This window comes from Atta colombica, unplaced genomic scaffold, assembly GCF_001594045.1.
Source record: "Atta colombica isolate Treedump-2 unplaced genomic scaffold, Acol1.0 scaffold236, whole genome shotgun sequence".
Classification (NCBI taxonomy): domain Eukaryota; kingdom Metazoa; phylum Arthropoda; class Insecta; order Hymenoptera; family Formicidae; genus Atta; species Atta colombica.
The window spans coordinates 85,580-109,346 of NW_017259334.1; the positions used below are offsets into that span (position 1 = coordinate 85,580).

The 23,767-nt window shown below is 27.7% G+C and overlaps 1 protein-coding gene across 1 annotated transcript in view; it reads right to left on the reverse strand.

The window, feature by feature from the left end:
- Positions 1 to 422: 422 nt before the first annotated feature.
- The window catches only part of LOC108688548 (neuropeptides capa receptor-like), a 28,093-nt gene continuing 4,748 nt past the window's right edge, over positions 423 to 23,767 (reverse strand). Inside the window, exons 2-3 of the mRNA XM_018194850.1 lie at positions 2,889 to 3,115; positions 423 to 1,055 (exon numbers count right to left, since the gene is read on the reverse strand). Coding sequence (XP_018050339.1) covers positions 423 to 1,055; positions 2,889 to 3,115 — 860 coding nt within the window. The remainder of the gene's footprint in view (positions 1,056 to 2,888; positions 3,116 to 23,767) is intronic.

Here is a 23,767-nt window from a genome sequence, read left to right on the forward strand (position 1 = left end):
TCCTTCGAGGTTTCAGAGCAATTTATTAGATTTTATGTAACTTTGGATGCTAGCATCCACCAATGTACAAAACTCGCTTGGCAAATATGAATAAATATAAATTGCATACGTTAATTTGATAGATTTTTCTGAAGATCTCGCTACTTTCTACGTCATTGGACATACATTAGGATGTTGTTAAATTAATCATAAGGCAGAGCTACAAACATCACATATATATATCTTAGAATCTTCTTCAATTCTCATTTCCATAAAGAAAACTTTAAACGATCGCTTTCATAATGAAGCCTTGAGAACTTCATATAACGCCATCATCAATTTTATCAAGTCATTAGGCAATGATGATGCATTGTCGATGCAAATAACACATAGAAATCGATGCAGAAAAGAATTAGTCTTCTCAAAGATATTAAATCGGATATCTAATGTTCTACATACATAAATCGCTGTTTGTTGTTATTACGGACATTCCACATTGTCATCGACAGCTCCTCGCGGGGATTCTCATCAAACACACGATCCTCAGGCACGGTCGAACTCCTGGAAAACCTGAGGACTTTCAAATCGGGGAACCACTTAAAAAATCTCCACCATTTCTTATCAGAACTATCTATATTGGACATTTTTATGTGCACGTTTTTATACTTTGTTTTCTTTATCCACGAAGCTTCTTGATTCCTATGAATTGATCGATTCTTGTGATGCCCGCTGGTTAATAATAATAACCGCGGATTATTCTTCTTTGGCAGGATATCGTTGCTGTTTTTTGCGTGTTCGCTCCGTATTGAGTTCGTCTGAGTTGCATCCAGAACTCTGGTAGATATCGGTAAATTTTCTGGATTATGTATAGACTGTTGTTGACTCTCTTTCAATGAATTCCTCGAACCTTCCGTGTAATTGCTGTCCGCAATTATATCGGATTCTCCATTGGCTTCCGCTATTCTTGAGCCATAAGCGCCGATGATCTTTTGTTGAGATCGCGACAAGCTAGAATAGGATCGTTGCTCGTTATGTGCTGGCAATCCAGCGAGTCTGAAGCTCTTCGATAATGTCTCCTGGAATGGACCAGACTAAATTCATTTAAAATGGATAAAATAAATCTCATTCTTTAAAAACAAAATTCATTTAAAATGGATAAAATAAATCTCATTCTTTAAAAACAAAATGCACCAATATATAGCGATAAGTAGCGATAATTAAAAAGAGAAAAAGTTATTTAAAAAATATGGATTTAACTTCGGTATCACTCATGTATGCAATACCTAAATTTTCTTTTTATATATGCTATAACTTTTTCATACATAAACGTATATTTGCTTGTTATCGTTTTTTTACTTTCTAAAACTTTTAGAGTGAATCTCATTCCAAAAAGTAAAATCTCATTTTTAAAGATTGAAAATTTAGCAATTCTTTTTTAAAAATTGGCTGTTTTGAATTAAACTCATGAATACGTTTATGTTCATTATATTCCGATTTATTTGTTTATTACAATTAGATATTCTGTACTCGTTATCGATTTTGTTAAATGATTTGAATGCATTACATTCTTGTTGTTATTACCATCGCGATATCGTAACTTTTGGAATTTGCGAATTTTTTTAGCTGATCTCCTGTTGATTTCGAAGGCTGATATACAACACATTCGCGACTTTGGATGTCTTCCATTTAATTACATAAGTCAACACAAATGTTATTCTATCTTTTTTTGCGTTCCATAAGTACAACAAAGATAGAACGATACTTGTATCAACTTGTATCACTAAATGGATCTAATGGAAGGCACTCTTCGTCTATTGTTCTTAGCAACGCAACACAAAGATTACTTCCCGATATTGCTATATTTTCGTGTAACGAAACTTTGATATTCTCTGAATAGGTGTATAACAATTGCACACGAGTCAATTGCGCACAAACCAATCTCAGCGCTAAAAGAAAAATTAAAAATCTCCCTACGCAGAAGTCGCTGTAATTGACAATGGGCAATTGCAACAATATGCAAATGAATCACTCCTCTCTAAATAAAGCTTAGGAGTATATCTCTATACGTCTCTATTCTCTATATCTTAAAATTTGATTGCGTTTTCAAATAATTTTGACATTATCAGTGAATCTATGGATCCCGTACAATTTTTTCGCAATTAATACAATAATGGCTCAATTTTTATTCTTTAGAATAATGAGATTTTATTCCAAAGAATTTAAAGTATAATGTTTAGTGTTTCAATTGAACAAAATTTGTTATATTCATAATATTTTTATACAATAATATGTCGCATACGTGACAAAACATATAGTGTGATACCGAAGAGTTAAGATTTTTCGAAATTATTGTATTTATGCTACAATATACAATATTTCAATACATTTCTCCTTCAATATACCAATAATTCTTTTCCAAATGGTGCTATATAGTGAAGGAGAATGTATTCTTTCTAATGGAAAAATTTCACTGAAACATTATTCCACGTTTTGGAACACTTTGCAGCGAAATTTCAGCATTTCGGAAAAAATTCAGTTTAATTTTAGTAATTTTTAGCTAAAAAATTCATTTTCAAAATTTCATAGAAATTTCAGCACAAATTTCAGAAAACTTTCAGCAAAATTTCAAAAAAATTTTTTGAATTTAATTTCAACGATTTTTCAGTATGTTAGCTGACAAATTCACTTTCTGTGAAATTTCTGCAAATTTTCAGCAATTTCGCTGAAATATTATATTCATTGAAACATAGAATAATTTCAACGAAAATTTTTTCCTTAGAGTTGAAACATATTGTAGGCATGATACACATTTTATACAAAAAAACTTTATTTATATTTAAATTTAAAGGAATTATTACACAATTTTTAACTTTATGAAAGACTAGAAAAGGAATTTTTGTTTTGCTTACCATAAACGCTATGCGAAATTTGTTCGACATAATATTGTAAAGGATTGGATTGATGGTTGTGGACACGTAATAGAATACGCCTGACACGTAAGTCATTAGAAGATAAAGAAATTCCATCCATGGACCATTCGATGTGATGTGGTCTTCTGTATTAGTACCATATATAGCGATCAATCGCTGCACATGAAATGGGGCCCAACAAATGAAGAACGCTATCACAACAGCAACTGCAACAAATGTTCGAATATAATATTTGGACGAAAATGCTGTTTAACTATACTAGTCTATAAATTGAAATTTTGGAATCATTGACTGTATGTGAAGTTACCATAAAATGTCAAATCCGAAAATTAGATGCATTTATTGCTGTCATATAAGAAATTTTAATAAAATTGCAATAACTACAAGGTGCCTGCAGAACACAAATTAACAATAATATTAACAATAATATAATTTTCCACTCATATAAATATAAAGATGATGACGCATGTTGTACATAACATTATTACATTATTGAATAGGAAGTTATAATTATTATTGATAATGTGTTATTGTTGTGTTTATGTTTGCAGAAACACGTTCGATATTTAGCGAAAACAAGAAAAAAAGTTATGTGCAAAAGTAAAAAAGCAAACCTAGTACCTAATATCACAAATTAAATTAATCGTCAATTTGATATAATATACTAATAGAATCATTAAAATATTATAAAAACCTCATTATCAGGGTCCTGTCTCGGTTTTCAGCAATAAATTATTTACAGTGTTTGCTATTGGCATCATCAAATTGATGATCAACTTAATTTGTAATATTCTTACTTGAACGCTATATTTAGTGTTTTTTCTTACTTATTTATAAATATTTTGAATAGACTATTTTTGAATTTAAAATATTGTGGTGTATTATATTAAAATATAATACAGATTAAATAAAATAAATGTTAAAAGTAAATAATACATGTCAATGAAAGTAAATATAATAATACAGAATTTACAAATCATTAATTTTCAATTTAATTTGACATATGAATATTATAATAAACTTGTCATATGTTTTTTGATAATTTATCGCCTTTTATCTTTCTTTAACGTCTTTTTCATCGCATGTTTTTCAATATTTTCAATATATAAGCGTGATAAATATTTGCTGGACTCGATTTTAGATTTGATGTAATGCCAACACCCTAAAAACATTAAAATTTCGCAATGAATTCTTTGCCGATTAATGTTATCTTATATCTTTGTGACGAATACATATCATCAAGATTATTTCTACAGTATCATCAATACTATTATTTCAGTCTTTTAAATAGTATTGATAAATATAATGCATTTATAATGTAAAATGATTTAAAAAATTGACATTTAAATGACGCCAAGCAACTAGGATTAATGACACATTGAATAAAGTCGGAAATGTGCAAAGGCGTTCAGCAGAGAAGTGTCTAAAAGATCCATTGCTTTCATACTAAAATATGCACTAAGTACAATCAACAAATACCATATTAATATTTTACTGTTAATGACGGAGAGATAAAAATAGATGGCATTGGATTTAATTTTATTATGTTTTTAAGGGATTTTAAAAATCTTTTACGTAGATCAGTGATAAACAAACGTAGAATAATACGTTCTAAATATCAAAACAAGATTAATTATAACTTCTATTAGAAATTGCATTTGTTAAATTGTAATCACAAATGAAATTTGCGTTAATAAAATTCAAATCAGTCAATTATTGCTATATTTCGCAATACAGCTTTTCCAATGGAAATCACTAACGTAGACTATGCTGTAATACTTCTATTTAAATATAATACATTGTTATTAAAGCGTATCGCAAAATGATCGATATGTTTTTCATCACAATTAATGGATTATGTAGTTTTATTAACTGAAATGTTTTTTTTTCTTATGCAAAGATAGAAATATTACACTGATATTTTATAATTCAATTTTCCGATTAGCAAAAATTCATGCGCTAAATAATTAAAATCTTTGACATTATAATATTTTATAATATCCTTAACGTTATTTATTTATGCCTCTTGTCGACACTTCTTTTGTGTCACATTAAATCGTTCAGTGTATCGTCATTGCGTAAATCGATTTAAAACAAAACAACATCCACAACAATAAAAATATTGCTTCTATTTATAATTTAGAATTATTATATTGTCACTTTCCGACATCATTTTTAAGCGTTTTTATAAAGTACTTTGTTGAAAGCACATTTTTGTTCTTTTGTATAAGTTTATAAATATATAGATCAACACATTTTTTTGTATCCCCAAAATCAATTTGCAGTTGTGTCAGAAGATCTTTTTTTGTAAATTGCACTACAGTATTAATTATACTGTAGATTTATAAGTAGATTTATAAGTAGATTTATAAGTGTCAAAAGTTACGCAATACATATTTGCTTGGTCAAGTCAATACAATTTAATACTAATTAAATTATTTTTTATTCATAAACAAATAATTTTGCAAATCTAATTTTTTGTAATTAACTATCCAAAAACTCATATCTTATATTCAATTGTTTATTAAATATTATTATTTTGTTTTTAACTAATAAAAGAATGGAAATTGAAAGGGTAATAATTGCTTTTAAAACCGCTTATGGATAAAAATGGAACATGAATAAAATATTTTTCATAATTCTATGAATGTTAAAAGAAATCGGAGAAAATTAAAAGAAATCAGAGAATTACATCTTAGATTATAGATTTACTTATTAGTGCCTAATAATATTTCTACATGCATTTTAAATACATCTTTTCAGTTCTCGAAATTGCGCCCCGAACTAACGTAATCATAGACTGAAATAATAATTTTCTAAATTTTAAACTGACTTTCGTCAGTTATAATGATAATGCTGATAACACAAAAATTTGAGAAATATCATATTATTAATTTTTTAACATTGATAATTATTTCCGAAAAATTTTAAATAATTTGAGATGAATAACGTTGGAAAAATTTCATGCTAAAAATAATATGAAATTTTTCCAACGTTATTCATCTCAAATTATTTAAAATTTAGTTACGCGATAATTTTATTTAATAGTTGATAATTTTAAATTTTCTAAATTTTTCAAAATTCCGTGCATGTGCGCAAATTTACATTTTAAGAATCCTTAAAAATTTCTAGATATATTTTTTAATGATTAAAATATTATTGATTTTTTTCATAATTTTTTGTAGATTAAAAAAAATTATAACAAGAAAATATATTTTTGATTGATGACAATAGTAAAGGATAGAAGATCAACAAGGTGGAACGCGTACAGTTAAAATTTGATGAAATTTTGTTTTCATAAATCGATATATAGCAAATCTAATTTGATATGGGGGATTTGATATTTTTTATATATTTTATATATATTCTGCTACATTCTTTATAATATCTATACACTAAGAATAAGGAAATAGAATGGCTATCAAGAGAAGTTATAAATCTCACACCGTCGTGTAAGCATCACAGCTCGATAAAAAATGTTTTATGCATGAATATATGTACACTGAAAAAAAAAAGTTTAACAACAAAATATTTCGTATTTTGATAATAAAAGTATAGTATATCTACATATTGAAGATTTTATAGAAATCTTATTGACTATTACTTTTATTACTTATCACGATATTTAATACACGATAATTTGAATTCGGCGTGATTTATAGAATTTTGTTTTCAAACATTGTCAGCTACATTAAATGTAATAAACTGTTATTGATCACAAAATGCATTACAATTATTCGCAGATAGAACTCTTACAAATATATTTATGTTGTCATAGATTATATGTTACTTATATTGTAATTTTATGCGAGTTTTATTAAAACGTTACTTAATGGGTAATGATGATAAAGTGATCCATAATATTGTGAAATAATCGAAGGCATTGTAACTATATCTGTTATCTTTTTCTATTTTATCGATGATTAAATCCTTATAACTGATCTTATTGCATGAAATTTCAATAATTACTGAAATCTTATTTTTATTGTTTTCATTTCTGATGAGCAACATTCTCATAATATCTCATATTTTTAAAAATTTATTATACACACAATTAAATTTGTAAAACTTTACGAAAAATGTTTCCATTTCTTTTAGCTTTCTTATGTTTTCTTTGAAATGAAATGGAATGAAGAATCTTATTTATTTTAGGTATTTTAGAATTCGAACATAAAGAATTTTATACTAGAGAATTAAAATTCTGTATTCGCAATATAAAGAATTTTATATCTTCCTTAAATTCATAATAAAGAAAACATCTAGAAAAAATGTAATCTTTTTCAGCATTTCTGAAAAGTGTTTCAATCTATATAAAGAAATCTGACAATTTTTCAAAAAATTATAAAATGTAGAAATTTTGAAAAATTCAAAAATTCAAAAATTCAAAAATTTATATTTAATTAGAAGTTCTAAAAAATTATATGAAAAATTTTAAGAAAAATTTTTGTCAGAAAAGCGTGAAAAAATGATTGATCTTTGACATACATTTTATGTCAATGAAAATAATAACGATAGGCGAATCATTCGTTGCAAAAGCGCATCCTTTATTATGTCAATCTATCCTGTACTGTAATAAAAAAATACTAATAATAGGAAAATCATCAAGAAAATCGCAAGAGCCCCGCATTGGTAAGAATATTGAAGCTGGAGTAAGATTCGTCAAAAAGTATCATTAAAGTACACTTAATAACTTGGGATTGTATGAATTTTGTGTATTCTGTTTTCATTTCGAAGATATATATCAACTGGAACTACGATGTTCTTGTTTCCATTGTACTAATTGCAAATCACTACATATTCTCGCACACGCTATTTATAAAATTGTAAATATATAAATAATATATAAATATTCGATCGAAGATTCAAGAAATATTTCTCGGATCTACAAATATATGTGCAGAAATCATCAAATTGACAATACACAGTAGATAACAGACTATGCATCCATGACATTGAAAGATGAGAAGAATAAAAATATATAAAATGTATTTATAAATATAAATTACAATAATATAAATATAAAATACATGCAAAAGAGATAAATGTACGTTATACAAAATAGTATATTTTACTCAACTCTATTTACTCATTATCTATTATTCTAGATTATTTCAGATATCAAAGTAAGAAAAAATACAATAAAAATTCTTGCAAACATATTAATGAAAATATATTTCAATAAAGCAACTTGCAATCGATAAAACTGACTTCTAAAATATACTGAAAATGTTTCTTTTACTTTGTTAATTAATAAATAGCTGTATATTTGGAAACGAGTTATGCATCATCAAAAACTATAAAAAATAAACTATGTCCGCAGTTATAACTAATTATTAAATTAATTATGTACACACACACACACACACACACACACACACACACACACACACACACACATACATATACAGAAATAAATATAATTTAATTTCTTTTCAAAACATGAAGATAATTTTCCATATATTTTATAAGTCTATATTCTATCGATTACAAATGTTGTTTCATTAAAAAATATTTTTATTCAAGTATAATTTGCAAGAATTTTTATTGTGCTTTTTTACTTTTAACGTCATAATGTACGATAGTAATGAGTGTAAACAAAATGACCTTATTTCCTTTACGTTTTAGTATTTTTATTTAGTATTTTTATTATAGAGTCTTTCCTCGGTAGAAAACTCAAATGACTAAATTAAACATTATTTTTCTGAAGTATCAACATTGAAGACTCAGAGTTTAACGTGACGACAGCCATGTGCGAGTAGTTTGATTACTTGATTACCATAAAAAATGAATATTTTTCTCACAGCTTTATGTGAAATATACTTGGAAAAACATTCGTGATGTTCAGAGCATTTTTTCCTGTGAAAAAAATCGATAGAAAACAATAGGAAATAAATGAATCATTTTAATGCTGCATGTAAGTGCAGCGATGCCAATTTTGACTCATTCGATAATTCTTTCTTTTCCAGTTAATTTGGATTTACACGTGAAGCTTTAGATTTTTGTGACTTTTCATAAATAATCACAATTATTATAATTATAAATAATTTTACTTTTATAGTGACAACCCTCGTAAAAATCCAGATTTACAATATTTACATTGAATCGCGATTGGGTTATTTAATTTAGATCCACGATTCTAATGTTAATCGTTATATAGTTATGAATTGTAAAAATTAATAAAAAAAATATCGTAATTCTACGATTAGTTCTTTTTTGTTTGTTTTCATTTACACTAAATTACAATAAATTCCTAATCATAATAATATAATAGAAAACTAATCGCCCTGCAGAAATTTAATGTAGCGTTTTATTGATTAATGAACAATTACATTGCCTTCTAACTATGTGAATAAGTTGAGGTTTTATAAAGGTATTTCTTTTCATGGGCGCTAACTTTTGGCGGGAAGTGTGAGTATTCCACACATCAGAATTTTTCATAGGTGGAATTTAACACATGAACAATTTTTTTAAATAATAGTGTTGAGTAAAAATAATTAAATTTTTTTTGCAATTTTTATTTCAAAATTTCAATTTGAATGCTGCGCATCCAAATTTATCCATACATTCGGGAATTTCGACTGTCTCAGACAGACAGACAGACAGACAGACAGACAGACAGAGAACTTCTCGATGTTCTCTCTTTTTCTCGCTTCGCTTCGTAGCGTTTGTTATGTAAATTCGATATCTAACAGATTAAAACCAGTTCAATGGATTGTGAGATTTGATTTAGTAAAAAATTTAGTTAGTTTCAAAGAGAGAGAGAGAGAGAGAGAGAGAGAGAGAGAGAGAGAGAAAGAGAGAGAGAGAGATGTAATAAAATAGGGATTTCGTAGTGCCTAGTGGGCATGATTCTTGATAAAAAAATTTGCAATAGAGAAACTAATTTATCATTAGAAAGATATCAGCTAGTTCAGTTGATAGTAACCGATTTGTCAGAGGGATTGGAAAATTTACTTTCGCTTTGGACGCAAAGAAAAGATCTTAAATGCTGCAGGGAAAATATTGAGATATATTAATTTTTCATATGGCAATGCTGGTCCAACTCCACGTATGGCTAATCGACAAGTTAGCGTGCCTGCTTCTTTTCTATATGTGTAGTAACTGAAAGCGTTATCCCTGATTAGCATCCTAAACAGTTTTCTGTTTAATTACTCATATTTCATAAAGATATTTCATAAAGAACTTTGAAAGATATTTTAATGTTGCCTCATATATCGATTTTACCTGCTTATTTGGTAATTTTTAGAAATTAATATCTCATTAACTGTTGCGATCATTACAAAATAGTAAAAGACTTTTCGATTCAATTTTTCATAAACGATACGTACGTGCCGGCTCCTGTGGCTCTAAATTATCCTATATAATATACTAAATGATAATAATATAATTCTTTTCAATGTAAACTATGTACTAGTAACTAATCCTGCTTCAGTCGAACAATTTAATCAAAAGTTTAATTAAAAGTCAGCGATGCGATACGAAGGTATAACTGCTTTTCCTAGTTGTTAGGATTATGTTATTGAATAAATGTCGATTGACGAACAAATTGCAATTTGCAGTGCTAGATTTTTCGAAACAATGTTTGTCTCTGTAAATTGATATTTCACTATCCATTTTATTGCGTGTTACTATTCATTGAGTGTTTATTGTTATCTATACAGTACTTATCTTTAAAATTTAAATTAAAATTTTAAAAACTTATCTTTAAAAAAAAACTTATCTTTAAAAAAAAAGAATGAAAAAGAAGCTAATAATCGCGTTCCTCGAAAAAAATTATATAAATTAATTAACATATATATATTAAATTAAAAAGTATAACGTAAAAAGTATACCCAAGTGGTATTATCTTTTCACTGAAGGTTCTTATTTCAATCCAAATAATAGTGGTTTAATTCTTCCTCGAAAATTATTATATTGCAGAATTTATTTTACTCAAGTCAAGTGATATGTATCATTTATATAAAAAATCTGATCCAATGATTGGTCAAATTAAATTCCATATCAAAAATTAAATATAAAAAATATGATCCAATTGATATGATACTATTATTAATTTTTATACGTTGAAACATATATACATTTTTTACAAAAAAAATTGTTCTATTTATTTAAAAATAGATCTTTTAATAAGAATACAAAGATAAATATTTAGACTTCATCGAAAATTAATAATAGTATCAATTAGATATTCTTTATTTAATTCGGCAATGGAATAATATAAAATCACAGAAGAAATATGTATTTAAGCACTAAAAATCCGCTTCAACTAAATGTAGTGTTCTTATTTAAAAGTTGAAATATTTGTTTGAAATCTAAATTTATATTTAAAGAATTAGCAATCGAACGATAAGGATGCTCGCACGAAATACGGAAGATCCGGGTTCAAATTTCGATCGAGGTAATATTTTTCGCAATAAGTTCTTTACAGATTCTAAAATGCTATAGTAATATCTAATTAACAATTTAATTTTTGGGGTAGCATTATTAATATTTCAGATTGATTGTCCAAAAATAATTAGCGCGCAGTCTTATTTCTAACATAAGTTAAATTTATTTAAAAAAGACATATATTAGTTTAATTCTGATTGTTCTAATCATCTAATTTTGACTGTTTCTCATATTTAGTTGATGTATGCACTTAAACTTTATTCTGTTTCTAATCTTATTATTATCTAAAGAATACTAAAGAATAATTAAATTCTTACTTTTCCAAATGCCAAACTAATATCTTTCAATTAAAATGCATCTTACTATCATCGACGCCAGTGGAGTATGTCTGAACACAGATGTAGGTATGTATGTGTATGTGTAAGAGTGACGGAATACACTAAGCGAGTTAAGCATGGGGTGCTATATTTTTTAAGGTCATCAGTATCCCCAGTGATGGACAAAGCATTTTGCCGCTCCTAGGTGACTTTATTAATTTAATTTTATAAAAGGGAAAACAGATTTAAAAAAATGATTTATACCCCCCCGCATTGCTGGTAAAAACATTCAATAATCCTTAATATATTAAATATATTTTTAATTCAATAATCCTTAATATATTAAATATATTTTTAATTCAATAATCCTTAATATATTATAATATATTTTTAACTGTATATTTAAAATATCATTTCTGTTAAAATATGCTCGATAATTCGTCCAAAAACGTTAGATTGACAAATTAAAAATTTATCTCAACTATGTGAAAATTTTCTGCCTTCAAAAATTTGCCGTCCTAAGCAAGTGCCTTGTTTGTCTGCGTTTATCTATTATTAAGTATCCCTAGAATGCAGAATCCGGCGAACTCATAAACTTTTCTGTATATTGGGTCAGAATCAGATCCTTAAAAATTTGGCGAAATCAATCACCATTCTTTCTTTTTATTATTTACTTTCTCTCTCTCTCTTTCTCTCTCTTTCTTTCGATCTATTCGTTTTTGTTGCATTAGTGTAGATGTGTGTTCGTAATTTTTAAGGGCTCATGTTCGCTGGATTCTGTAAATAATATTCTATAGATGAGACGCCTAAATGACGTGTACAGAATATTGTACACAATAAAATAAGATACATTTTTTTTAATTAATTGCGAAATATATATATATATATATATATACAAAAATTGTGAATTGAACTATATATGCAACATTAATAACTAATAAAAAATATTGATATACTAGTGAATATTAGTTGTGATGATTTATAACTAGAGAAAAGTTTCTTTGATTAAAAGGAATTTGTTTGAATCAAAGAAATTTGTACATTGCTATGCATAGTTAAAGAAACATTTCTTTGAACGTCATTTCTTGAAATCAAAATTTTTATTTCTCTGAAAGATATTTTGATTAAAAAAAAAATCGACGAAATCGATAGAAACGATTTCTTCAATTTAAACATAATTTTTCTCTGGGTATATTTTATTATAATATAATCGTTTAATTTAGTTTTACAGCCTTTCTCACTTTTAAAAGGTATTTTCTAAATTAATATATGCAAGTAGTTTTTGTAATTAATAACTAAGTTAAGACAGTTTTAGGAAATTTCAAAGTGACTAAAGAATTCTGCCAATTCTCTTTTATAACTTGAATTAGTATCTTTTGTAATAAAACAATTTTATTAATAAATTACTAACAAAATTTTTATATAATTCAATACGCGCGTCACTCTTTTATCGTACTATATAATATTGCACATACGTATACGTGCGGGACGCCAAATAGTTTAGCGCTGTCCATGTATGTATAAAAATTGTACGTATAAAAATTGTTTGTTAGAGGGAATATTTGAAAAATTCCAGTTTTAAAAAAATAAAATTTATGCTGTAAATTAAATATGAATATGTATTGTTTCTAAATTATTTTCTTAAAAGTGATATTATATTAGAATTGTCTAGACAAAACAATATATAATTTCATTTTTTATCTAGATTTAAAATAAAATCATTTTTATCTCATCTAAGATACATATAATTTAACCCTTTGTCAAGATAATTTTATCTAGCCGCAGCTACTATCATTGAGATAATAAATCGTTTGAAGATTGTATGTGTATATTCGTATAGCCTTGGCTAAAAATATATGCTCTTATAAATTGACGTAAACATTTTATATTTAACAAAAAATAAATTAGGAAATAGTTTTATTAAAAAATGATGTTTATTTTTATAATAATTTTTATATCTTTTTAATTTTTCTTAAATCTATTCTACAATGTGCTCTTTGTTTCCTGTTTCTTGCTTTTTACCTTTGCTTTTTCTCCTTTGTAACCATTTTATTGATAATTGTATTTCTTGCTATGTATTTCTTGTTTCTTTCGGAATTCGTTAACTTTATCTCGGCATCATAAAACAAAAAAACGGATAAGAAAAAAGTAAGATATAAAAGGAAAGAAACAGGAAATAAAACACTTTTAGAACAATCATTAGGCTTTTGTTATTACTTTCTTAAAAAAAAATGCTTCAAAAAATAAACCGAGAGTTTTATATTTATGATTAAGGCAGTATTATGATAAAATAATAAATAGAATTAAATCCCGGCATATTGCACGACATTATAGTGCAAAAAATTGTACGAGACGTCCACAACATCTTCGCAAACACGACGTCTTAATGCATCGTTGCATTTCTATCGATCATCGGTGAATATTCTCTGAGAGTGTTTTCCAATAATTATGGTCATTCTTTTTGAGCGACTTTGATAGAATTGTACACTTTGCACGACTTTGATAGAGTTTTACGAAAGAGAACAAGTCGAGATAAGATAAATGAACTAAAAATCGAACACAACGCAAACTTTTGTGTGTTCTTATTTTGCATATATGTATATTTCTTGAAGACAAAAAGGGATATTTAAAAAAATTCAATATTAATTGTCGTAATTAAATTTTAATAGATAAACATTTTTAAACACTTATTAACGAAACACGTAAACAATATATTAATATATTTTTAAATAACTAATAATACTTAATGATGTAGATATAACATCACATGGGATAAAAATTACATAAAGTTACGAGATTTTATTTTTCAAAATTATATTTTTCTACTGAATGTATTTTATAATATAATATCTAAGTTTTTAAATAAAAAATCATAAAATTCTTCACATTTTAGTTGAAAGTACGGGATATGTTGAATATCTTAATTACAGAAATTAAATTTGATAATCGTAAGGCGTGGAAATCGTAATAAAATACTCAGGGTATTTCTAATACGAAATAATCTATGTTCTCATGTCATAGTGAAAATCGTTGCTAAAATATAAATGTTATTGTACAATAATAAAAAGGACAACCGGAATGAACGTCGAGTGCCTATTTCTGCTTGATTTCAACTATCAGAAGATGAGTTTTGGGTATAATGTATCGCATACTCATTTTTCGCGCACCTTGGCTGTGTTTATTTGTATTTAAGAAACATTAAATAAAAAATTACAATACTGATATACAATACTTTGCGTTTTATTATCGATTTCTTGAGGCATCTCGTATTAGGAGCGCAACTTTTTGACTTTGCAATTTGCTCACTTTTTACATTTTTTAATTTTCAAAAAAAAAATGGAGATTGAATTAAATTTTATATAACATTATCTTAAAGGTTATTAAATTTCTTTTAAAATGACCTATTATTTTTTTAAATTCTGCTTATAGACTTCTAGCATTTATCCAAAATGAACTCGGTATCTCATAATAATAGGGACCTTTTCTCTACATATATTCGTTCATTGACTGTCTCTCAAGTATGCGAGTAAAAATAATTGTTAACAAAGTTTAATTTTTACGAATGAGACTAAAATAATAACATCGAAGAATATTTATTTACGTGATGCGCAGACACAACGTGCGCTACGCGAGGTGAGCGATTACATGCAATTGTCGTGGCGCCAATGCAGCGGCGCTAAGCTGATAGTTTCGTTTAATCTTATAGCATTATCTTCTTTCTTGACAAAATTATAACTTTTGTTATCTACTCATATTATATATTTTCAACCTCGACCTTTCCTAGTTACATTCTACGCAGTAAGAAACATTTTGTTGAATCCTATTAGTATTAGAATTTTTGTATTTAATTTTTACGTACCTGCAAGTTAATTCTATATGTGATTATATCATTGAATATTTTATGTTAAATTTATGTTTAACATTTTTTTAATACTGAAGTAACACAATTTATGAGTATAAAAATAATGTAGTTTTAAATCGTAAAGTCTAAGATAATTGAATAAAAGATAAATGTACATACATATTAATTTAATTTTTGATAAATGTTAAATGCTGCTAAAGAAATATGCTTCCTCAATTTGTTTCCAAATTATGACAGTCTCACATTTTTTACGTTAATTATTTTGTATTGTGTAATTTTGTATTGCGCTGTAACATATTCATTTTGTAAAATTAACAAAAAAATTTGGGTCGATCGTTTTGGGAAAATGTTAACGTTAAATTTAACACACAATTTTTCCACTTGTGTGTTCAAGTAAATATTTCCATCTTCTCTAGCAGAATTATATGATTAACGTGCAGTCTCTCGCAGAATTATCAGCTTTAATTTTTCATATAGCAGCAAAAAGAAATTAAATTTGACCTCATCTGTCCATCGTAATACGACGTAGTATTTTTCATGTTATTCGCGTGTGTGATTACAGTGCACCATCATATTGATTGGTTTATTTATTCGGACTCTTGACGGAAAGAAGTTAAGTTGATTAAAGCATGCAAGATTAAAGTGTAACAGTTTCCATGTGTGTACTATCTTCTACTGCTCGGAATTTTCCAATGTTCGAATAGATCAACTTCAAGTAGTAGACATTCAATTATCGGCTCTCTTGTGAAATAATCAAAGGCAAATCGCGAGCCGTAACCAAAAGGATTTAATATAAAAATAACTCGAGAGCAACAATATTTTGAAACAGAAAAGACATCTGAAATTTAGTCACATCGATATATATAATTATAGCATGTGACCGATATCTCACGAGCTTAGACCGTATTACATTTGATCCGACAGCGAGTTATGTGTACATCGCCATTCTTTTTTTTCTTTCTCCCATTTTCCACTTACAGTAACGTAACTGTATGTGAATAAACGTACTTTGAGATTTCCTACATTTACACGCAGTTTATTGGGAGTACAAATTAGTTTGGTCCGTTTCCCTAAAGATAGCTCCAACTGTTGTGAATGGTTCATAGTGACAGCTGATTTTGGCGGTTTCAGAGAGGTTAAACATTTTCTAATAATATTCAGTTTATTATATCGCTTTGAATTTCATACAAAAACCTTGATTTTTACTGTGTTTGAAATGTCGAATTTTGTGTTAACCAAGCAGCATTTGCGGGAGGTTTTGATTTTCTTCTTTAATTGGAAGAAAAGTGCGTCTGAAGCCCATCGAATGCTTGTCGAAGTTTATGGTGACATTGCTCCAACTGATAAATCATGTATGGAATGGTTTCGACGTTTCAAGGATGGAGATTTCAGCGCTAAAGACAAGTCTCACTCTGCACAGCCAAAAAATTCGAAGACAAAGAATTAGAGGCATTACTCGAAGAAGATCAGAGTCAAATGTAAGAGGAGCTTGCAGAATCATTGGAGGTAACTCAACAAGCCGTTTCTGTACGGTTGAAAGCCATGAGAATGATTCAAAAACAAGGAAATTGAGTGAGAAATGATTGTGAACTGAAACCGAGAGACGTTGAAAGGCGATATTTCACTTGTGAACAGCTGATTCAAAGACAACAGAGAAAAGATTTTTTGCATTGGATTGTGACTGGAGATGAGAAGTGGATATTATACGACAATCCCAAGAAGAAAAAATATTACGCTAATCCCGGTCAATCGTTGCCATCGACCTCAACACCACGGCCGAACATTCATGGTTCGAAGATCATGCTCTGTATTTGGTGGGACCAAAAGAGTCTTGTTTAGCTAGTATGAGCTGCTAAAACCTGGCGATTCCATTACGGGCGATCGGTATCGGCTATAATTGATTCGTTTGAGCCATGCATTGCGAGAAAACGGCCGGAATACGAGCAAAGACATGATAAAGTTGTTCTTCTTCATGACAACGCTCGGCCTCATGTCGCTAAAGTCGTAAAAAAATATTTGGAAACGCTCAAATGAGAATGTTTTACCGCACCCGCCGTATTTTTCATTGCTCCTTCTGCTTACTGGTTGTTCCGAAGGATGCAGCAAGTCACCGGTTCACTTCTTTCGCAAAAATCAAAAATTGGCTCCAAAATTGGATCGCCTCTAAAGACAAGATGGAATTCGAAAATTGCCTGAGAGATGAGAAAAAGTAGTAGCGCTTGACAATACTTTAATTGATCTGTTCATTCGTTTGTTTTGAAATAAATGCATTTTTGAACACAAAAAAACGGACCGAACTAATTTGTACTCCCAATATTTTAAAAGGTCGTCATGCGTTGACACGAATGTCGACTCAACGCATCATGCAAAATTCAGATGCAACTTTAATCCGTTCATTCCTTTTTGCTTTATAAAATACAATTCATGTAGATAATTCGTTCAATAGAACACAACAATTTTGCAATAGTTTTACAATTGTCTGCTGAGATAAGGACTATTCTTCTATATCTAAAGTATGATTCGATCACAACACAAAGAACACTTCCAATAATTGCAAAATAAACAGTTTTTAAATGCGATAATTCCCGCTAATTGAAAACTAATTTGTCATTACGGAAAAGTAAAATCATGTACTTTGACTTCTGTTGTAACTACATATTATTATTTTATAATACAATCTAAAGTTATAATACAATCTTAAAAAAAAAAAAAAAATCAAATAGAGCGTGCAATAAGAGCTAAATTGACTCCTCGCGGATAACATAGTCTTCATTAGAAATATCGGATATTTAAAAAATCCAATATCCGATATTATCCAGTACTTTTTACTATCCGGTCGATCAGCTAGATTTCATTAGTATTCAACAATATAGTATAATATATCTGTCTGAAATTCTATATTGAAAGTTTGCGTCATTGATGCAAAATTTTATTCTGTCTAACTAATCTCTCTCCCTCTTTTTTTTTTTAAATCGTTTACCAGATCTCGGGGAAATATCCGATTGGATAATGGTCCTACTGGATATTTTTCGAGTAGATATCCAAAAATAATGTGACACTGAATGTCCGATATCTGATAATTTTACAATCCAATATATCCCTTGTCTTCATATAGCACTTGCACACAAAACGCGGCAGTGCTTGCCGCGACGAAAGTTGGCGCGATAATAGCCGATCAGCTTGCTTGGAAGTAATAGATATATATATATATATATACATATATATAATTTACCGCGCGACAAAAGTTGAATTCAAGATAGCTTTTGCCATGCGGCAGAAGTAGTATTACATTATTTCTAAAAGTTTTGCAAGGTGAAGCCGACTTAAGAACATAGAATTATTAGCTAGTGTGACAATTTCCGCCGCGGTAAACGTTACTGCGTTATATGTGGAGCCAATAATTTTGAAGCGATACATCTATATAAACTACATGAAGTAATATACATGAAGAAGAATATCGATAAGTTATGGAACAAATACAATATTTCATTAAGACGAAGGCATGAAAACAATACTTGTTGGCTCGTTCAAAAATGTATATTATATATAAAGAAAAAGGATATATGAATATGAATTTCATCTTCTTATATAACAGTAGACATCTTTATTAAACTTTTTAAGAGTGAATAGTTGCTAATGTTGGGTATATATGAAGTTTATGCTATATTTAGCTTCTAAAACCAATACGATAAAAATAGATCTGATAAGCAAATAATATTAACTCTGGATATATAATTCATTTAATAAGAGCGTGCAGAATACTGATGTAATCTTTAAAGTATTTATTAAAAAAAAAAATGAAAGAATTACATGTATTATATAAAAAAAATTACACTATATAATCAGTGCTACAACGCTTTTGTATTAAGTTGTCCAATCATCGTCATTGTCAATTATTGGTGACATTTTTGAGGCATACTTTCAGCAATTTTACAGCATGATAATAAAAGTATGACCAGGTAAATTTTTATTTGGAAATCGTCACATCAAAAAACTTTTGAATAAATAGAAAATTTTTCTTCTACATTAGACACATTATGGTATACAAGGAGTCTTAATTAGTCCGACTCACTAGAAAGATTTTGTTTAACAATGAATATCGCGTATGCTAAAGGATTTAAAACTATTTTTCTTTGCATGCATCTAAAAGAATGGACCGAAAACATCGTATGAAACGGCTGCAAAAAAAATCTAAAGCATATGTAAACAAGTGAAAGAAGTGATATGAATATCATTGATAAATCTACCGAATCGCGGTAAGAGAAAAAAGATATCAAAAATTATGTCGATCATGTTTTTATAGAGATTGCATACTCTGTCACATCAGAAATCATAAAGACGAGCATAAATTCAATTATTGTTATTAGTTATTATAGTCGTCGATTGATATAAATTTATAGATCAGAATACCCTTTTATTAGAGAACTTTTTACTTTTATTAGAATACTTTTATTATTTTTTAGTATATTAGAATACTTTTACGCTTTACTGTACAAATAATCTTGATTCGAAATGTGGTATACATTAATCGAATAGAAATTTTATATATTCTTTGAGCAGTTATTGGACAATTATATTAATTCTAGTAACTGAGAAGTAAAGCTGGGATCCTAATCAAACGCTTTATTTCTTACTACGCAAAAAATACACAAAATCTGAACCTATTTACTGAATAAAAACAGGACATTATTAAAGGAATTATATAATAATATAAGTACGCAGTATTTTAACTTTTAATAATAACAATCTATTAACGATAACTCAGCAGTCTATTGTCTACGCAAATATTTTTACTAGGAAAATTGCTTTAATCATATGAATAAAACTATCAAATCTTATCCATTTCCAACATAGTATTGTTATAACTAATAAGAATACAGTAATAAGAAAACAGTAAGTAAATATGAAAACTACTTACATGTATTTCTACGTCTAGGAAAACTACATATGTATATTTCTACGAGAGATGTATTGATCGCGGAAAAATAACGATGAACTAGACCATCGAATTTGCTCATTCGATACAGAAATATACTATCTGTTTGTCCAGAGAAATAATACTGCAACATTGTAAATATACATATATAGATGCTTTTACATTCTGTGTGAAATAAGTTTGGACGATGTTTGTCCACCTATAATATGACTACCGGAATTGTGTAACGAACAGTAATGGAACAATTAATCGTTTCCTTTTTATTACTTTTTTATGCTAACTTCATTTATGGCTAATTGCGCAATTGTAGTTATTTATAATAAATATACTCTCAATTTATCGATTCGAGCTAAATTAAAAAAATAATTTAAATTTGTAAAATAAGTGAATAACTTCTACTCTATTTTAATTAACATATATATTTATAAAAATGAATAAAAAGTAACTTGCTGTGGTTACAAATCTATTTCGCAAAAACTTGAAAATTAAAAAGGTGTTAAAAATTCATAATACACTCACGCGCATTCCATTGTATCAAATATTACACATGCATGTTAAAAAAGACCGGACTCAGTTGCAAATTATTGCTGCTTCTTTTTTATAACGTTGATTGCTTTTGCCGTTGTATGCTATGTTGTTTTTATACTGCGAATCATTGCGGAGATTATACATTTTAACAGGTCAAATATGAAAAGACTTTACCAGTAACAATACGAATAATTTTATCCATTAAAGACTTTATCTTAAAGACTTATATCAATTTATTTTCGAAAGAAGGAAAGTTGTAACATATTGCACTTCCCAATTTTGTTTCTCAATGCATATCTCATATAAACAGCGGTCATAAAAATTGTGTATTGAGTTTTATAAATATTAAAAATCGATTAACTATGGGGGGAGGGGGGAGGGAATAAGTAATTTTATTAAAAGAATGAATTTGATATTGATTGATTGATATACATTTTTATTTGCTTTTTTTTTATGGATGCACTTTCATTGTGCACTTCGTTGTGCACGAGCGTGTGAGAATGGTATTTATAATTTTTATTAGATTTCAAAATTTTAAAACTTTCAAAAAATAATTTTTTTTTTTATAAGTAAACATAAATCATTACAAAAAGAGCATTATTAGCTCTTTATTTTGTAACTGTAATTTGTAGCGTATATCCAGCTAAAGAAACCAAACTAAGTTATTATTAGTAAAGTAAGAACAAGAAGTTGCTCAATAAAATTTAATATCAGCCGCATATATACAAACTTTAAATATTAATGATCATTACCGTTTGTGTTTGATTATTAGATCAATAAATTCCATTTATACAACGTACTTTAGCACTACAGTAGTACAAAATATTGATGCAATATTGGAAAACAATATACGGCCAATAAAGATCTTCTTCGTTTATACGCGACTCCCGTGATTGACAATTCAAACAGTTCACGTAAAATAAATAAGTTTCGAGTAAAATATGTATAAACTTTAATGGATAATGTAATACAACGTATGTTTAAAGCCGACTACACTTTTCAAAAATATTCAGATGATGCAACACTCGGATCAAAATGAATATACGTCCATCCTAGCCAAGCGAATTTTTACCCAATGTTTATAATACTGGCTGTACATTGTTTTCCAATGTTTCGCCAATATTGGGAAATAATGTACAGCTAATGTTAAACATAATTGAGTGAAAATTTAGCTTCGTGGAATTCGACCTTTGGATTATGAATTTCCTGCGTTATGTGTTACACTATTTCTTCGATTGATAAATATGTTACTTAATTATACATTTATGTTATTAACATTAGCTATCCTCATTGCATGCCTAATATAAAACCAATGTTGTAATGATTGACATACAATATTAACGATATATTAGAATTTCCTCTGTAATCAATGTATTACACCCAATTACAATGAAAAATATTGGCCAATATAACCAATGTTCAACTTTAACTAATGTAGCCAATGTACTGTGTTAGGATATATTCCTTTGAAATAGCAAATGTTTCATTATGTAAAAAATACATAAGGACATTCTTTCCAAAAATGTTGTACACATTTACTGCAAAGATTACTACGCACCCTACATAAGGCAAACTGACAATTAAGAACGAGAGAATATCGTCATATTAACAATTCTTCCACTATAATAAGTTTGTAATTACTGAGTGAGTAGAATTTAAATTCATTTTAATCATGATTTGATTGGATGAATATTCCATCAATCTCAAATTCTTGATAACGAATATTATTTAGGCAAACAATTAATATCTGAAATGTTATATATACAAATGCATAATAATAGCTGCCTTTAGTCTTAACCTGTAGTCTGATACAAATGTTTGCATCATACTTACATTTCAGTTTTAAGTAAATTATGATCAACAACTTTGTTGTAACTATTGCGATATCTTTTCACTTATTTAGTTTTAATTTTGTTTTGACTTTTACATTTTAAATTTAACTGTTATCTATTTATTATAATGTTATCTATTTATTATAATATGACATGTAATGTCATCGTGTAATAACAAACATATTTCAGACTTTTGAACGATTAACATTTCTTATATAAATTATATCGATTACATATTTTTTATAATAGATTTTATAATAGATATAGCAGAGAACAATAAAGAAAAAGTGTGTGTTTCAATTGTCTTGAAATACACACTTTTTCTTTATTGTTAACATAGGTTTCTTTCTTTGTAGTAAGTCATTCTTTATAATTAAACATATATATTTATAAACGATAAGAATTTCACCGTATTTATTTTAACAATAAGAAATAGAAGTAATGATCGTAACGGTTAAAACTAGAACTTTAATACTTAAATAATTCAATCTGAATTATTATACAGTACATATACTATATATGTACTTGTATATATTTGTAGTTCGAGCTGTGCGCCGAATTGATCACTTGAAAGGTCTGAAAGAAATATGTTTTCATACATATACTGACTATTATGAAGAATATTAAGAATATAATTAATATTATTATTATGAAGAATATTAAGAATATAATTAATATCTCAGTAATTTAAAGGCTTCAGACGCTTGTACGGAATACAAAAAATCCGGGTTCGACTTCCGGCCGAGATAATATTTTTCGCAATAAATTCATTTACAATTTTTCAGTATATTAACATCTTTTTAATAGAATGCCTGATGGAGCATCAAATTATTAAAATTGTTTGTCAATTTAATTTGCGATATTAGTATATAATAATTTAATTGCGTTTATAAATCCAGAAAACCAATTCGGCGCGCAATTCGAATGACTACAAATATAGTATATATGCAAGTATATATATATATATATATATATATATATGTGTGTATATATGA